The sequence below is a fragment of the Lynx rufus genome, unplaced genomic scaffold, assembly GCF_022079265.1.
Source record: "Lynx rufus isolate CCGP_SWC_20201006 ecotype Redwood Valley unplaced genomic scaffold, mLynRuf1.p SCAF_12, whole genome shotgun sequence".
Taxonomy (NCBI): Eukaryota; Metazoa; Chordata; class Mammalia; order Carnivora; family Felidae; genus Lynx; species Lynx rufus.
In genome coordinates, this window is record NW_025814826.1 from 35,111,135 (window position 1) to 35,127,684 (window position 16,550).

Below are 16,550 nucleotides of genomic sequence, written 5' to 3' on the forward strand. Positions count from 1 at the left end.
TGTTAGGTTGGATGTTCATAGAATAGAAAACCTTCAGGTCTTTTAAAGTTTGTCACTGATCGTGTTGTTTCTCAGGATTTTCTCTAGGCCAAAATCATGGGAAATTAGTGGCTCATATTGAAAGTTTATAGAGAGAGAACAAGTCTCTGCAAAAGGCAAATGAACCTGATACTGATGTTTGATGTTTTGGAGTGTGATATTTTCAATTAAATGGAATCTATAGTTAGCTTCTGACTATGGGAATCAGAAGCAGAAGTTTTTTTAAAAATTCTGTTTCTGCCCCATATATTATTTTGGTATTTTTCAGTATATCTGGGTCATAGTACTCTCTGATGCTGCAATGTTTATCATTCTTTTTGATCAATAGGGTTATTTCATAATAATTTTTTATAGCTTTTGTGAACTCCCATAACATATGTCAAGACTGCTCACTCTTAGTGCTTCAGAGAGTCAGGGGGACAAAATAAACAATTCATGACTTTTTTGCAAATGTTGGTCAAGCCTAGGAGACTACCCAACATCTTTGCTTAGATTTTTGCATATGTAACACACTGAGGAATTGAACTGCATTGTTTATAATTCTTATGAATATATACTTAAATTGGCCTTTCCCAGCATTTGTGTGTTTGCCTCCATCTTCTTCCCAAAAGGAAAAAAGGCAAGGTGGAGTGGGGCAGAGGAAAGAGGGTAAAAATAAGAACTGCCAGTTTCATCTATTCTCACTTACAGAGACTGATACCAGTAGTCGGTGTGTAGCAGACTGTTCCAGACATCCAGGCATGCCCCCACAAAGCAAAGAAATAGTCATTGGAATAAATCACCTATAGGAGGCCTAATCCCTGCAGACATTTAACGCTGCCTAAGGTGGTTTTGATCTTTCATTATCCTCTGATTTGTAGTATGCACATACAGGATAAAGTCTGACTCATGGTATAGAAGATAGCATAAAAAGTTTGGGGAGATGTAAACCCTGTTCTTATGTGACATTTTAATAGTGATAAAATCATGCTTTGTTTTGAGGTAAAGCATTTATTTGCTCATCCTGATGCAGAAAGCACTTCTGTTGAATATAGTAGAAATAGCAGTTTAATTAGTGCCACACGTACTGTGCATATCAGTCTTTGCTGTATCTGTCATCCACCTAGAGTTTTCTTTCTCTTTCTGTCATGCAAACATGTTTTCAAATGCAAAATTACAGTAATTGAAAATTTTTATTGTGCCGCTTTTCCTTCTCCCTCTATGATTGATAATTGCTAACTTAACTTACTGAAATAAAAAGTGTAAAGGGCATAAGAATTTTATCTTCCTTTTTCTTTTTTTGTAATTTTTTAATGTTTATTGGTTTTTGAGAGAGACAGAGCATGAATAGGGAAGGGGCAGAGAGAGAGAGAGGGAGACATAGAATCTGACTGAGGCAGGCTTCAGGCTCTGAGCTGTCAGCAGAGCCTGGCGTGGGGCTCGAACCCACAAACTGTGAGATCATGATCTGAGCAGAAGTCAGACACTTAACTGACTAAGCCATCCAGGTGCCCCTAGAATTTTATATTTCTTAATAGCACTTAAAACAAAGTAGTAGTGATGTTTCTTGTTGATTGTTATTAAAAAATGTCCTGTAAATCTTTTTGAAAACACTTAGTGAATATTCAGTTTATTTTTTAATCTGTAGTTTTTAGAATCATTTTAAACCATTAAATCCAAATAGGAAATGAGACATCTGGGTTAATAAAAATAAAGTGCTGATTTTTTTTGTTTCTCTAAGTGTGTACAAGAAAAAGAAGAACAAATCAAAGTATTACAAGAAAAGATCATTGAAATACAAAAATGTACCCAAGAACAACTTGATGAAAAATCTTTACAACTGGATGACGTAATTGAAAAACTGGAAAGACACAATGAAAGAAAAGAAAAACTAAAACAGCAGTTGAAAATAAAGGAATTAGAACTTGAAGAAATTAGAAAAGCTTATAGGTATTATATAGTATTTCCTATTGAGAAATAAAATGTGGCTTAATAGTTTCATATAACTAATTTTATTTTTTAAATTATTTCTTTTTGTATTAGTACACTTAATCAGAAGTGGCATGATAAAGGAGAGCTTCTAAGTCATCTGGAAATGCAAGTAAAAGAAGTAAAAGAAAAATTTGAAGACAAGGAAAAGAAACTTAAAGCGGAAAGAGACAAAAGTATTGAACTACAAAAGTAAGTCCTAAAATATGTGGGAGATCTTTCTCTTTTTTATTTATTTATTTATTTTTTTAAATATGAAATTTACTGTGAAATTGGTTTCCATAAAACACCCAGTGCTCATCCCAACAGGTGCCCTCTTCAATGCCCATCACCCACTTTCCCCTCCCTCCCACCCCCCATCAACCCTCAGTTTATTCTCAGTTTTTAAGAGTCTCTTACGGTTTGGCTCCCTCCCTAACTTTTTTTTTTTCCCCTTCCCCTCCCCCATGGTCTTCTGTTAAGTTTCTCAGGATCCACATAAGAGTGAAAACATATGGTATCTGTCTTTCTCTGTATGGCTTATTTCACTTAGCATCACACTCTCCAGTTCCATCCACATTGCTACAAAAGGCCATATTTCATTCTTTCTCATTGGCACATAGTATTCCATTGTGTATATAAACCACAATTTCTTTATCCATTCATCAATTGATGGACATTTAGGCTCTTTCCATAGTTTGGCTATTGTTGAAAGTGCTGCTATAAACATTGGGGTACAAGTGCCCCTATGCATCAGTACTCCTGTATCCCTGGGGTAAATTCCTAGCAGTGCTATTGCTGCGTCATAGGGTAGATCTATTTTTAACTGTTTGAGGAACCTTCACAGTTTTCCAGAGCGGCTGCACCAGTTTGCATTCTCACCAACAGTGCAAGAGGGTTCCCGTTTCTCCACATCCTCTCCAGCATCTATAGTCTTCTGATTTGTTCATTTTAGCCACTCTGACTGGCGTGAGGTGATATCTCAGTGTGGTTTTGACTTGTATTTCCCTGATGATGAGGAGTGACATTGAGCATCTTTTCATGTGCCTGTTGGCCATCTGGATGTCTTCTTTAGAGAAGTGTCTATTCATGTCTTCTGCCCATTTCTTCACTGGATTATTCGTTTTTCAGGTGTGGAGTTTGATGAGTTCTTTATAGATTTTGGATACTAGCCCTTTGTCTGATATGTCATTTGCAAATATCTTTTCCCATTCCATCGGTTGTCTTTTAGTTTTGTTGATTGTTTCCTTTGCAGTGCAGAAGCTTTTTATCTTGATGAGGTCCCAATAGTTCATTTCTGCTTTTAATTCCCTTGCCTTTGGAGATGTGTCAAGTAAGAAATTGCTGCGGCTGAGGTCAGAGAGGTTTTTTCCTGCTTTCTCCTCTAGGGTTTTGATAGTGTCCTGTCTCACATTCAGGTCCTTCATCCATTTTGAGTTTATTTTTGTGAATGGTATAAGCAAGTGGTCTAGTTTCATTCTTCTGCCTGTTGCTGTCCAGTTCTCCCAGCACCATTTGTTAAAGAGACTGTCTTTTTTCCATTGGATATTCTTTCCTGCTTTGTCAAAGATCAGTTGGCCACACTTTTGTGGGTCTAGTTCTGGGGTTTCTATTCTATTCCATTGGTCTATGTATCTGTTTTTGTGCCAATACCATGCTATCTTGATGATTACAGCTTTGCAGTAGAGGCTAAAGTCTAGGATTGTGTTGCCTCTGTGGGAGATCTTTTGATGTAAACACTGAATTGGGATGGGTGAGATGTAAAAAGCATATGTAAATGTATTTATGTGTATATATGGCTTGTATGAGTTATTTGGTACTTAGTGCCTAACACATAGTAGTAATTGTTGGTTGAATATTTTTTTTTATGACTGTGATTATTTTCAAACTGATTGAAACATCTAGTGATATTTTTGGCTCTTCTGTGTGGAGTTTAGAATGGGCAGTCCCTTAACTACCAGGGGCAGTGAACTCCTGAAGAAGCTAGAGCAGATTTCAGTAGCAGGCCTGCACAAACTGAGGATGAGAGCTAATTTGAAAGAAGGGGAAGAAAATGTATATCTGGGTGCCATCGGTGTGTAGATTTTATAAAATCCCATAGAGGAAATGAAGGCTTCACCTTGTAAACTATGTAACTGGACTTCTTAAAATAATTTATAAAGTTGGCTGCCTTGAAAAATAGGTAACACAGTTTAATGATCAGTTAAACTCTGGTCAAGATTAAAGAGTGGTATGGATAAACAGCAAAATCTCATGTAGGGGTCAGTTCCCATTATATCAAATCTAATAGAACCTGGAATTTGATTTCTTATATTTTAACTCAGTGTAAATGGAAAAGGTTTTGACTGACAGCAGTGTCTTGTTTGTCTGCTAATGGACCCTGTTCCACTTTGCTTTCAACCAGCACTAATACAGGGACTTTGGCTTGGAACCTGTTGAAATTTTCTCTCCTGCCTGTCACAATTGGGAGTCTCTTATATCCTAAAAGAAATAATCATTTCCTATAAATAGCAGTTCCTAAAGTTAATATAAATCATAAAGCCTGACAGTTTTCAAAATCTCTTATATTGCATTGTTTGTCATGTTGTTAATAGCAAAACAGTAAAGACCTGATTGTATACATTAATGCTTTTATGTATTGTAGACTAAGATTAGTATGTAAGATAGAAGATTTTTAACTTAATAGAATTTTAATAAAAACAGATTTTATTTATATAGCCTTTTATAATACATAAATTGGGGTGCCTGGCTGGCTCAGTCAGAAGAGCATGTGACTCGTGATCTTGGGGTCGTGGGTTTGAGCCCCATATTGGATATAGAGATCACTTAAATAAATAAATTTTTAAAAAAATACATAATTGGTTTTTTTCTTCTATCTTATTTTGCAACCAACAATAATTCTGTGAGGTTGGCAGAACAGGTAGGATTATCCTGTTTGTATAGTTTAAAAAACTTAAAAGCAGAGTTTGTGACTTGCCCTTAAGTCATACAGCTACTAAGGGTTGCTTGCATCTGGGAACATAAGAAAGACTTGATTCACGGACCCAGTGTTCAGTCTATTACTATGGGCTATGCCAAAAGCAGAAAATATGTTCATTGTGGACTTAACTTTTTTAAATGAAATTATTCATACTTAATATAAAGGAATTGGTTTTTTGCCTCTAAGAAACTTACAGCGCTAAAATTTTGTGAATACAGTACTGTTTAATGTGTTTATTAACACAGGGTTTTATCTGTTAAACATTAGCATAGAAAAGTCAGATCTACATGTTCATAAACCTAAACCTGCCTATAACGTACACTTCTCAAATTATCACACTACAAACACATGGAGAAAAAAAATTGATAGCAATCATCTATGAATGTGCTTATATATCATACCATGAGACTCAAAATAAATGGGAACCAGAGTACTCTAACTTTTAGAGGATAAAAGGGTAACAAATTTTCATTGATGTTATCCTGCCCTGTTCTGTTACTAACAGATTCTGCTGGATGAACTACTTATGTCTTTTATTACCCAGGATACCTTCTTCTATTTAATGGAGTTATATATACTTCCATTAAAATGTGAATGTAAGATGGGGTGCTTGGGTGGCTCAGTTGGTTAAGCATCTGACTCTTGATTTCTGCTCAGGTCATGATCTCACGGTTTGTGAGATCAAGCCCCATGTCGGGCTCTGTGCTTACAGCGTGGAGCCTGCTTGGGATTCCCTCTCTCCCTCTCTCTGCCCCTCTCCCATGCACGTGCTCCTTCTCTCTCTCTCTCTCAAGATAAATAAATAAACATTTTTTAAAAAGTGAATGTAAGAGCTGCCATCTAAGAAGAAAAGAAATCCTAATTTTTATAAACCTAGATAATATGGTTTTTGTGCTTTTTTTTAAGGGATGCGGTGGAAAAGCTTCATAGTATGGATGATGCCTTTAGAAAACAAGTTGATGCAATTGTTGAAGCTCATCAAGCTGAAATAATACAACTAGCAAGTGAAAAGCAGAAATACATTGATTCTGCAAATTTCAAGGTACTATAAATAAAATTTGCTTTGATAATCAGTATTAAATTATTACAGCTAAATAAATTATATCTTTGAGAATTATAAAGAGAAAAGGCAGTATGATTTAATGGCTGAATAGATATGAAGAATGTTGCCAAAACTATTGTGCAATCAGGCCAAAATGCTAGTAATACTTAGACTAGTTGTAGAATTCTAAGGAAACCAAAATTAGAAGTTTGATTCTGATGTGCACCTGCTCCATGATCTCTGAATAAAAATTGACGTATTCCTGATCAGTCTCATATGGAAGCACCTTTGGTTACACATAGGCAGGGTAAGAATGTGAATAAGTACAATTCATCACTACCTTGGAAATAACTCCCAAGATGTGTTTTGTTAATTAGGGTTTAAGACTATCCTTGATAATCTTGAATGATATTTAATATCATCGACAGGAATTTTAGGTGTTATTAAATCAGAAGCAACATCAGAATCACCTTATAGAGCTTGTTGGTTTTGTTTTGTTTTGTTTTTTAATATTTATTTTGAGAGGGAGTGCACATATGCTAGTTGGGGAGGGGCAGAAAGAGGAGCCCAAGCAGGCTCCATGCTCAGCACAGAGCCTGATGCAGGGCTTGATCTCAAGACTACGAGATCACCACTTGAGCTGATATCAAGAGTAGAATGCAGGGGCGTCTGGGTGGCTCAGTGGGTTAAGTGTCCAACTCTTGGTTTCTGCTCAGGTCATGATCTCATGGTTTGTGAGCTCGAGCCCCATGTCAAGCTCCGTGCTGACAGTGCAGAGCCTGCTTAGGATTCTCTCTTTTCCTCTTTATCTGCCCTTCCCCCTCTCACTTTCTCTGTCTCTCTCAAAAATAAATAAAAAAAAGAGGTAGAGCACTTAACTGACTGAGCCACCCAGATGCCCCTAGAGCTTTTTAATAATACATATGCATGAGCTTCCCCCCCCAGAGACTTTCATTTCCTAAGTCTCTTGTATTTTAGTTAGACCCAGTTATTTTAAAACTCAGCAGGTAACACCTGTTTGGTTTGATATGTCCCCTCTTTTGAGACCTACTAGATCAGTGGAACAGTTGTAAATTTCCATTTTTCCTTGATTTTGAAGTGGCAATAAGAAAGTGAGATACCTGTACGACTAGAGACTCAGAAACCAGTGACTGGGAAAGAGTTCATAAACAGAAAGAGTGACTCCATATAATTATTACAGTTGTGTGATTAGGTGACATTACCCTCAGGAGTCTATGTGCAAAGAAGGAAGCAACAAGGTCTTTGGAAATAATGAATAAGGAAGTATAACTTGTTCAAAATGCAGTTCTTTATTTTATTTCATGTCAACAGATGTTTCAGAAGTTTTCTTTAAAATCTACCAAGTTTAACAGGGGTGTATCAGGTAATACCAAATAAAACATAAGATTAGGCCCTTAGTTGAAAGGGAAATAATAAGTTTGATATTGGACCTCTAGTGCTGATATGACGTAATAATATCAAAGGGATGTGTCTGTTTGAGAGTTAGATAAATGGCACCAGAGCTTAAATGTTATAATCATGAAAACATTGTAAATTATCACATGAATATAATTTAAATTAGGAGAAATACTAATTTTCTCAGGGGGAAAAAATTAGGAAATCTATATTAGAGATTAGGAAGAGGGAGATAAATAGAAAGGAATGGTCATATTGATAGTACTGTTAGGAATGTTGTATCATAGGAGAATTTCAAGCAGAAATTAGTAGGATCAAATACAAAGAATCCTAGGAGAATATAGGTTAGGAAGAAATGATAAAATTATCTTTCAAAAAGATGGTAATTTATAACCCACAGCAATTTTAGAAATGAGATAGAGTAAATTAAAGCATTTCTTTAGGAAGGGAGGTTATTTGTTTTGAAAGTTTATAAGGAACTGATATTTTACTTGAACTCATGGTTCCTTATTCATATGTAGTACAGGACAGTGGAAAGATTAAGTCAAAAGAATGGTTTCTGTCCATATACACTACTGAGAAGCTGTATAACTTGAACAAATTTTCTAAGCTCTAAAATAGAGTTAAAATAAATGCCCATGTGCTCATCACAAGCACCCATGAGATATAGACAATATACATGTAAGTACTTTGTGTACAGTATAAACATTGATTTCCCTATTAGTATTTGAACAAGTTACATTTTACTAACCTCTTTGCTTTAAATGAATACCACAAGTTACAAAATTCGTTGACTTTTTGTTTCAGAATACATTTTTAAAATATATTTTCTTTAAAAAAAAGTGAATTTATATGTTGATTTAGGTTCATCTAGTTGAAGAAGAAATGCGTGAACTTCTGCAAGAAACATGCAAGAACAAAAAAGCAATGGAAGAAAAAATTAAGCAACTTGCTTTTGCTCTAACTGAAATTCAGCGAGAAATGTGATGTTTCTGAGAATGAATTTAATTGAAATGGAACAGCAGACCTATTGTAAAAATGATTAAATATTGTAATAGTAGTAACTGCTACGACTTTGAAATGTCTCTTTGTACACATTTCATTCTGATTATATTTTAAAAGACTTTTGATCAAGTATTTTTTAATTGTATCTGTAGGTTTCTATAATAAATTGTTGATAATATGTGTATTAGAAAAACCTGTCAACCAGATTTATGACACTTTCTTGTTTCTGTGCTATATATACATTGTTTGGCAATTACACATTTGCCTACAAATATGTAAATAGAAATTAAGATTAGTATTTAGACTATATGAGGTAAAATATTTTCATCATTGTTGTTACATTATTGTGTTGATGAAAAACTAATATATATATTGGTCATCCTTTAGTTGATGTAGCTCCATTTTTTTCATAAGTGTAGCTGAAAAGATTTGAAGTCTGTATGATAAAGATGTGGCATTCTTAACAAAGCACAGGTAACCATCTCCACATCACTCATAATGACCCCTTTTTTAGAACGCATATGACTTTTTCATTAAAGATTATACTTAAGGTTTTATGAACATTGTCTGTTCCTCAGCAGCAACACTACTGTTCCATGCTCATTTTCCCTTCTAATCACTGTATATAAAAGAATTCTTATTTTAACTTTTGTCATCTCTTATGCTCCTATGCATGCAGAAAAAGGAAAAAACCTAAATACTATTTCTAAAAGAAAGAATATTTTGAACTAATAGCCACTGAAGTAAGTTTTAAAAATTAAATGCAATCAGAAAAAAATGCAAATGCTTCTAAAAGAGAGGGCTCCATTTCATCAGAGGCAAGATTCCTACTGAAATCTGTGGGACAACATCAAGCATACAAACATGCACAATGAGGTCAGGAGGAAAAATAATGGCTGACAATTTCCTAAATTTGATGAAAAAGATTAACCTACAGATCCAAGATCTTCAGTAAAACCCAGGATAAACACAAAGAGAACCACACCTAGGAACTATAGTCAAACTCTTGGGAAATTCTTGAAAGCAGCAAGAAAATACGACTCATGTAGAGGAACGATTGACTGCTCATCAGAAGCAGTAGAGGCCAGAGGGCAGTCAGTCACACAGTTGAAATGGGAAGAAGAGGAACTGTCAATCAAAAATGTTATATCCAGCAAAACTCTCAAGATAAATGCAAAAAATGGCATTCCCAGACAATTGATAGAATTTATTGCTAGCCAACCCACCTTAAAAGAAATGTTCAAGTTCTAAAAGGCTGAAAGGAAGTGATACCAGACATTAACTTAAACCCACTGGAAGAAATGAAGACTATTGGGAACAATAAACATGTAGGTAAGTTTCTTTTTTTTTTTTTTTTAAAGTTTACTCATTTTGAGAGAGAGAGCTAGAGAGCAAGCGGGGAGAGGGGCAGAGAGAATACCAAGCAAGCTCTGTGCTGTCAGCGCAGAGCCCGATGCAGGGCTTAAACCCAGAGCTTAAACCCATGAACTGTGAGATCATGACCTGAGCCAACGTCAAGAGTTGGACACTTAACTGACTGAACCACTCAGGCATCCCTATGGGTAAGTTTTCATAGGACTATATAAATACATTTTTTCTTCTGTTAATTAAAAGACATTTATGGCAATAATTTTAACACTATATTGAATTTGCAGCATATATATTGGGATATGTGTGACAAAAAAAACACAAAGTTGGGAGGAAATACAGCCATACTCGAGTTTATTTTGTCAGATTAATCTAAAGATGACTGATAAATTAAAATGCATATTGTAATTCCTACAATAGCCATTAAGAAAACCCAAACATTATTCCTGAAAAATCAGAGTAGATTCCACTTCTGGAATGGCAGCGCAAGGAACTCTGTGGACCTGGTTTACAACCACAGCTGGTGAAAAGTATTTTAAAACACCCATTTAAAGTCTGAAAATTTTCCTATGAGCATGCAGCAAATGAAACATTTCTTCAAGAAAATTTACTAAATCTCCGTAAGAACAGCAAAAGCTTACAATAGATTCCTTAAAATGCCCAGTTTTTATAAAAAAAAAAACTACATAATAAGACATACAAAGAAATAGAAAAGTGGAACTGATACACAGTATAAAGGAAAAGTAGTTGCAAGGAGACCCAGATGTTAGTCTTAAAAAAGACTTCAAAGCAACCACCATATATTCAAAGGACTAAAGGAAACCATGCTTTAAAAGTAAAGTAAGGTATGTTAACAGTGCTCACCAATAGTGGATACACAGAAATATTTTTAAATTAACGATTTTACTATAGGGTCTCTACAGTGCATTTGAACTGGCAGAAGTATCTGTGAACTTTGAGGTTGATGGAGATTATGCAATCTGGAGAAGAGAAAAAACCTGAGGGAAAATAAGCAGAACCTCAGAAACATGGATTGCATGAAGTGCACCAACGTACAGCGAAGTACCAAAGGAGAGGGGAGAGACATGAGTGATCTATATAAATTCTAAATAAGATATATATAAAATATAACTAACCTATATATTAGAAGAAATAATGGTTCTAAGCTTGTCAAACTTTATGACAATCAGAAATGTATACCCCCAAGAAGCTAACTTCAAGTGGGAAAAGTTGATGACAGCCACCACCCAGAGTAAAAATATTAAAATTGAAAGAAATGTGAGGAGTCCACAAATACTTTCAAATTAAACAGCAACTTCTAAATCTATGAGTCAAATAAGAAATCACAAAGAAAAGGTGTGATAGAGAAATGGGCTCCATATTGACCCATGATCGGTGTATGTGGAGGCCAGGGCTGTGTGGGGAGGGGAGGTTTGCATAGATAAGATTCAAAGATCAGAGGTTTAAAAAATCATTTGGCTTTCTGAAGTATGGAGCCCAAGAAGGGCTGCCTATACTGTAACCTATCTCTGGACCCAAAATCTTTTTGCCCCCAGTTTTATCGAGATTAATTGACATGTAACATTCTGTAAGTTTAAGGTGTAAAAAATTATGATAGGATGTATGTATATATTGTGAAATGATTACAGTCAACTTAGTAACATCCATCGCCACACAGTACAATTTTTTTCTCATGATGAAAACTTTTTTTAAAGTTTTATTTATTTATAACTAATCTCTACGCCCAATGTGGGGGCTTGAACTCACAACCCCAATATCGAGAGTCACATGCTCCTTCAACTGAGCCAGCTAGGTGCCCTCTTGTGATGAGAACTTTTATGATATACTCTGAGCAACTTTCAAATACATAATATAGAACTGTTAACTATAATCATGTACACTACATCCCCGGACTTTATATATATTATAACTGGAAACTTATACCTTTTGACCACCTTAATCCAATTCCCCCACCCTGGGTCCAAAATCTTGATTTGAAAGTACCTCAACTTAAACTCACTAGTCTAGCTTATCTTGGCACATATAACACACCAAATTCCTAAAGTAAAGATATGCTGTCTTCAATACTCCTGAGCTCCTACAAAGTTAAGATGTTAGGTATAGAGGTTCCAGTTTATTATTCTGAAGGGTAATTGGAAAAGATACTCTACCTGCTCTCATCCTTTGGAATTCCAAAATGCTCACCCACATGGCCAGAGTGTTTAGGGGAATAGCAATTTATCTCCTCTATTTTATTAGAAAATAAGCAGTTGCTACCCTTCTTCGTTAAACCCTACTAATATTTAAAGATCATGAATGTAGTGGATGATGCAGTAATGTCCTTAGGTTGATCTCATCATTGCTAGTTCCAGTAAGTAAATCTGCAACAATAGATGAATCCATATTTTATGGAGTTGGAGAATAACACTGCCAAAGTTGTGACTACTCATTGGGAAGATTGTCATCAAGAAGACTTGATATCCCATCTGATTTGTGATTTATGGGCTAGCAATACCACTAATGGTGGTCCCTAATTATCTTGTCTATTTGTTTACTTCCTTTGGAGATATGAGATTGCTGCTCATGCCTAATTTAAGGCTTAAATCACAATGATCCAGGGAGACACAAGTTGCTGAACATATTAGTATAATTGACTTATTTATAGATTAAGTGGATGTGTGACCACCATTTTTGTCCAAGTGCCTGTTCGAGAATACATAACTTAGTTCTTTCAGAGTGCCTGGAGTCTAACTGTATTCTTTCCTTATGGTTCTGTCATACTGGTGTTTCCAACATTTATTACCACATCCTGGGGTGTAAATCACAGTGTGATCTAACTGCTTCTCATCGGAAGCCCCTAGAGCCCCTTGTCCAATCTCTCACCCCATTGTCACTCCCTGAAAGAGGTGTTGAGTCAGGCACACAGCCACCTACAATCAAAACAATAGCAAGCATGCTTTCTTTGGTTTGATATACCTACTGAGAATGAATTTGGGGAGGATCAATCCATGGGGTCTTCTCTGAGACTCATCACATCAGAATGTTCTTTTCCGAACATTCTTTTCCAAGAGGCTACTGTGCAATTTTCCAGCATGACTCCTACCAGGCTTTGGAAAGGCTAGAAGTAGTTACGTCTGTTAGTTAATTGTTAATTATAACATCTGTAATTACACTAAATTTTGCATTACCTTCCTCCAAGAAGTGTACAAATTGCAGTCTTCTCATACAACAATCTAATTAAGCAGTACTTTATAAATGAAGTTGGATATTTTTTATTCCATAAAAGTCTTGGAATATACTTTTATTCAATCCTAAAGAGATGGTTGTTTTTACAACCTTGAAAATTTAAAGCCTAAATATCATAAGAATCTTTGAAATCTTTCCAGGATTTTATTATTGTAGGGCAATATTGCCCATAGTAGCTAATTATTTAACACTTCAGGGGTGTAAGAATCCTCCTGTTCCCCAACCCACCTTGCCATAGGCTGCCCTTGTAGCTGCCACAGCTCTGAATGGATTACTTTATTTTTGTTAGCCAGTTTTTCACTTTCATCTCCATACTGCAGTACTTGGTAATGTAACTGTCTCACTTTTAGATTCTGTTTTCTTAGTATATGGATCATGGTGGGACACTGAGGATCTGTCTGTGCCACTTCTTCCCATTATTTTTAAATCTTTGAGGTGCAGAGGCTTCCTGATTGGCAGATATTTTCTTCTGAACAGTAGTGTAAACAACATTGGTGTCCACTTTTACAGTCCTGGGATGCCCTTTCTGCTCCCAGTGTTTACAATGCTGACATGCATCACCTACTATTTTGTAAATACTATTGAGCTTATGAAATCTTGCTCTGTGTTCTTGCTCTGTTTACTAATATAACCCACATAAATATTCTGAACTTTTAGAGCAAATTCTCCTTGATGCACAACTGGCTGAAGACTAGAAGGATATCCAGGGTGCAATGGCTGCAAATAGTAACCTCTTTGGTAGTGTATGCAGCCTGTTGATTGTATGGGTTTCCCAAGGGACCTTGGAGACAGGCCTTTCCTGTGGACATTGATGTCTGACTTCATGCTATCTAGGCTCCAGACAGGTATGCGGGATATTTTGGAAAGCTCTAGGGCGGTGGCCAGGGTCCACATCGACCAAGTCATCATGTCCATCCATACTAACCTGCAGAACGAGGCACATGTGACTGAGACCCTATGCAAGGCCAACTTCAAGTTCCCTAGCCACCAGAAGATCCGCATTTCTAAGGAGTGAAGCTTTATTAAGTTTAATGTGGAAGAATTTGAAGGTGTGGTGCTGAAAAGTGGCTCATCCCAGATGGGTGGGGGTCAAATACATCCCTAAGCGTGGCCCCTTGGGACAAATGTTGGACGCTGCACTCATGAGAACTCAGCAGTGCCCCCTCCTTATTCATGTCCACCAATAAATTCTACTTCCTGTCAAAAAGAAAAAGAAAAAAAGACTAGAAGAGCAAAATGGTTTTCTTCCTGTCAACTAAAAGATAAATGTTTACTGGGGTGCCTGGTTGGTTCAGTTGGTTGGGCGGCTGACTTCAGCTCAGGTCATGATCTCGCAGTCTGTAGGTTTGAGCCTTGCATCAGGCTCTGTGCTGGCAGCTCAGAGCCTGGAGCCTGCTTCCAATTCTGTGTCTCCCTCTCTCTCTACCCTCCCCTGCTCTCTCTCTCTCTCTCTCTCTCTCTCAAATAATAAACATTAAAGAATTTTTTAAAAAAAGATAAATGTTTACCAAACTATAAGTGATTATGGTCACTAAATAAACTAATACACTTAAAAACCAGTATCACATAAGTTTTATCATCATGATTTTCATCACATTTTCACACCACACAAATTATTAGTTTCTTGTTAGTTTTTTATTTACTTTTAAAACTAACTTACTTTTAAAAATTACATCCCTTTATTAGCCACAATTTAAATAACATAAGTCACTAGTTTGATGTTCTGGTTATGTTTATTTAAAATTTTTCTAATCCATATTAGTCATGCAAGTATTATAATGAAAAAGTTCTTGACCATGTACCAGCTACAATCATTCTGTGTGATACCAGTAGTATGTGCACCACACATTGAAAAAGATAAGTTATTGGATGGTCCACTGACTGATGAAAGATTCCCGAAAGTATTATTTTGACTTTTCCATTTTTTTCCATTTTACAAAGCATTTTTTTTCTCAGAGATTCTAAAAGAACATATTATTTGATTTGGTAGTGTTCATGGCTAACATGACTTAGCTGGAAAATATTTGCTGATGAGTCTGAATTTCATTTTTGCTGAATAAATTATTTTTGTTAAAAATGGCATACATATAATTATGTAAGTGTGTATTTTTATAAATAAAACAGTTTGCAGTAGACGAAGATAGTATGCTGCATATTCTAAGGTTAGATAATTTTTGGGTACCTCTTGTCATATTGAAGGATTTGCTTATTTGTTTGTTTATTTAGAGTACTTTTATTTTTCATTCTAGGGAATAGGTGTCCTGGCATTGCACAAGGAATTGAATGATGTGGGGATCATTAGTGGTGAGAAATTATCTTTCGACAGCAACACTTTTGACTTGGAAAAGTCCCTCTTGGTGATAAATCCAAAAATTTTCAACACTCTTTTGACATGAGGTTTTAGTTGCCGAAGGGTCTGTATCTGAGGGTAAGATGTATAAGTTTTTGTCTTAATTGGGGCAACGTATTATAATCAAGAAGCCTTTATGTGATGGCTCGTTATTTGGACAAGCTGTCTTCTTAAGCTTTGGTAGTTTAGTGATAAGCATTTTTATCTTACTAAAACTTCAAAGAAATGGTATTATCAACCATGTTTCCAAGGAAGAGGGTTGCTAAGCAACTTGATTTTTCAGGAAGGTATAAATGACATTCAGTTTCAGTAAATGTTTAACCCTATTTGCCTTCCCTTTTTATCTACAAGAGCAGTTAGAGGACTGTTAATGTATAATAGAAGTTTGCAGTGTATACTAGTTGAATTATACTTTGTTATAACAAATTTGGATCTCTTATTCTTATATTTGAACATGTATGGTTGAAATTCAGACCCCACATATCAGATCATAAGCATTAACTTTTTTAGAAGTCTTTATTTTTTAATTTTTTTTCTTAAAAAATTTTTTTAATGTTTATTTTTGAGAGAGAGTGAGAGACAGACAGAGTGTGAGCAGGGGAGGGGGAGAGAGAGAGGGAGACACAGAATCTGAAGCAGGCTCCAGGCTCTGAGCAGCCAGCATAGAGCTCACGTGGGGCTCAAACCCACAGACTGATCTGAGCTGAAGTCGACGCTTAACCAGCTGAACCACCCAGGCACCCTGAGAATTAGAATTCTTAATACCACTCTTCAAGGAGCTTTGGAGGCAATTCTTTTTGTTTCTTTTAATGTCATCCCATATTTTTGATACATGTGCTCTTTCTGTAAGCTGCCTTGATAGGGCAGTATGGTAAAATACAAGTCACCATATAAAATTTAAATTCTCTCAAATCTGTGTGAATTCTATTTCTATATATGTTTAAATGTACTTGGCATTTCTTGTTTCTACTTATAGGGCACAAGCTTGTGAAGACAAGGTCTTTACATTACTTATCCTATTTTGTAACATGCAGGTTTTAGATGGACAAAGAATATGTTTATCATAATGAGGGGATTAATAATCCTTGAAACATATTTTTTAACTAAGTTTGTTGTTTTTTGGAAGTATTGTTTGTTTGCTTATTTTACCTAGAAAA

At 35.7% G+C, this 16,550-nt stretch overlaps 1 protein-coding gene and 1 pseudogene across 3 annotated transcripts in view; both read left to right on the plus strand.

Annotated features, from left to right (window-relative positions):
* The window catches only part of LRRCC1 (leucine rich repeat and coiled-coil centrosomal protein 1), a 47,388-nt gene extending 38,573 nt beyond the window's left edge, over positions 1 to 8,815 (plus strand). For all 3 annotated transcript variants that reach the window (XM_047074086.1, XM_047074088.1, XM_047074087.1), the window contains 4 exons: positions 1,760 to 1,968; positions 2,062 to 2,199; positions 5,873 to 6,008; positions 8,289 to 8,815. In XM_047074086.1, the coding sequence (XP_046930042.1) occupies positions 1,760 to 1,968; positions 2,062 to 2,199; positions 5,873 to 6,008; positions 8,289 to 8,411 (606 nt within the window). In that variant the 3' untranslated portion in view covers positions 8,412 to 8,815. The remainder of the gene's footprint in view (positions 1 to 1,759; positions 1,969 to 2,061; positions 2,200 to 5,872; positions 6,009 to 8,288) is intronic.
* A 4,900-nt stretch (positions 8,816 to 13,715) lies between these two features.
* LOC124507994 (uncharacterized) lies at positions 13,716 to 13,837 on the plus strand (annotated as a pseudogene).
* The last annotated feature ends 2,713 nt before the right edge of the window (positions 13,838 to 16,550 follow it).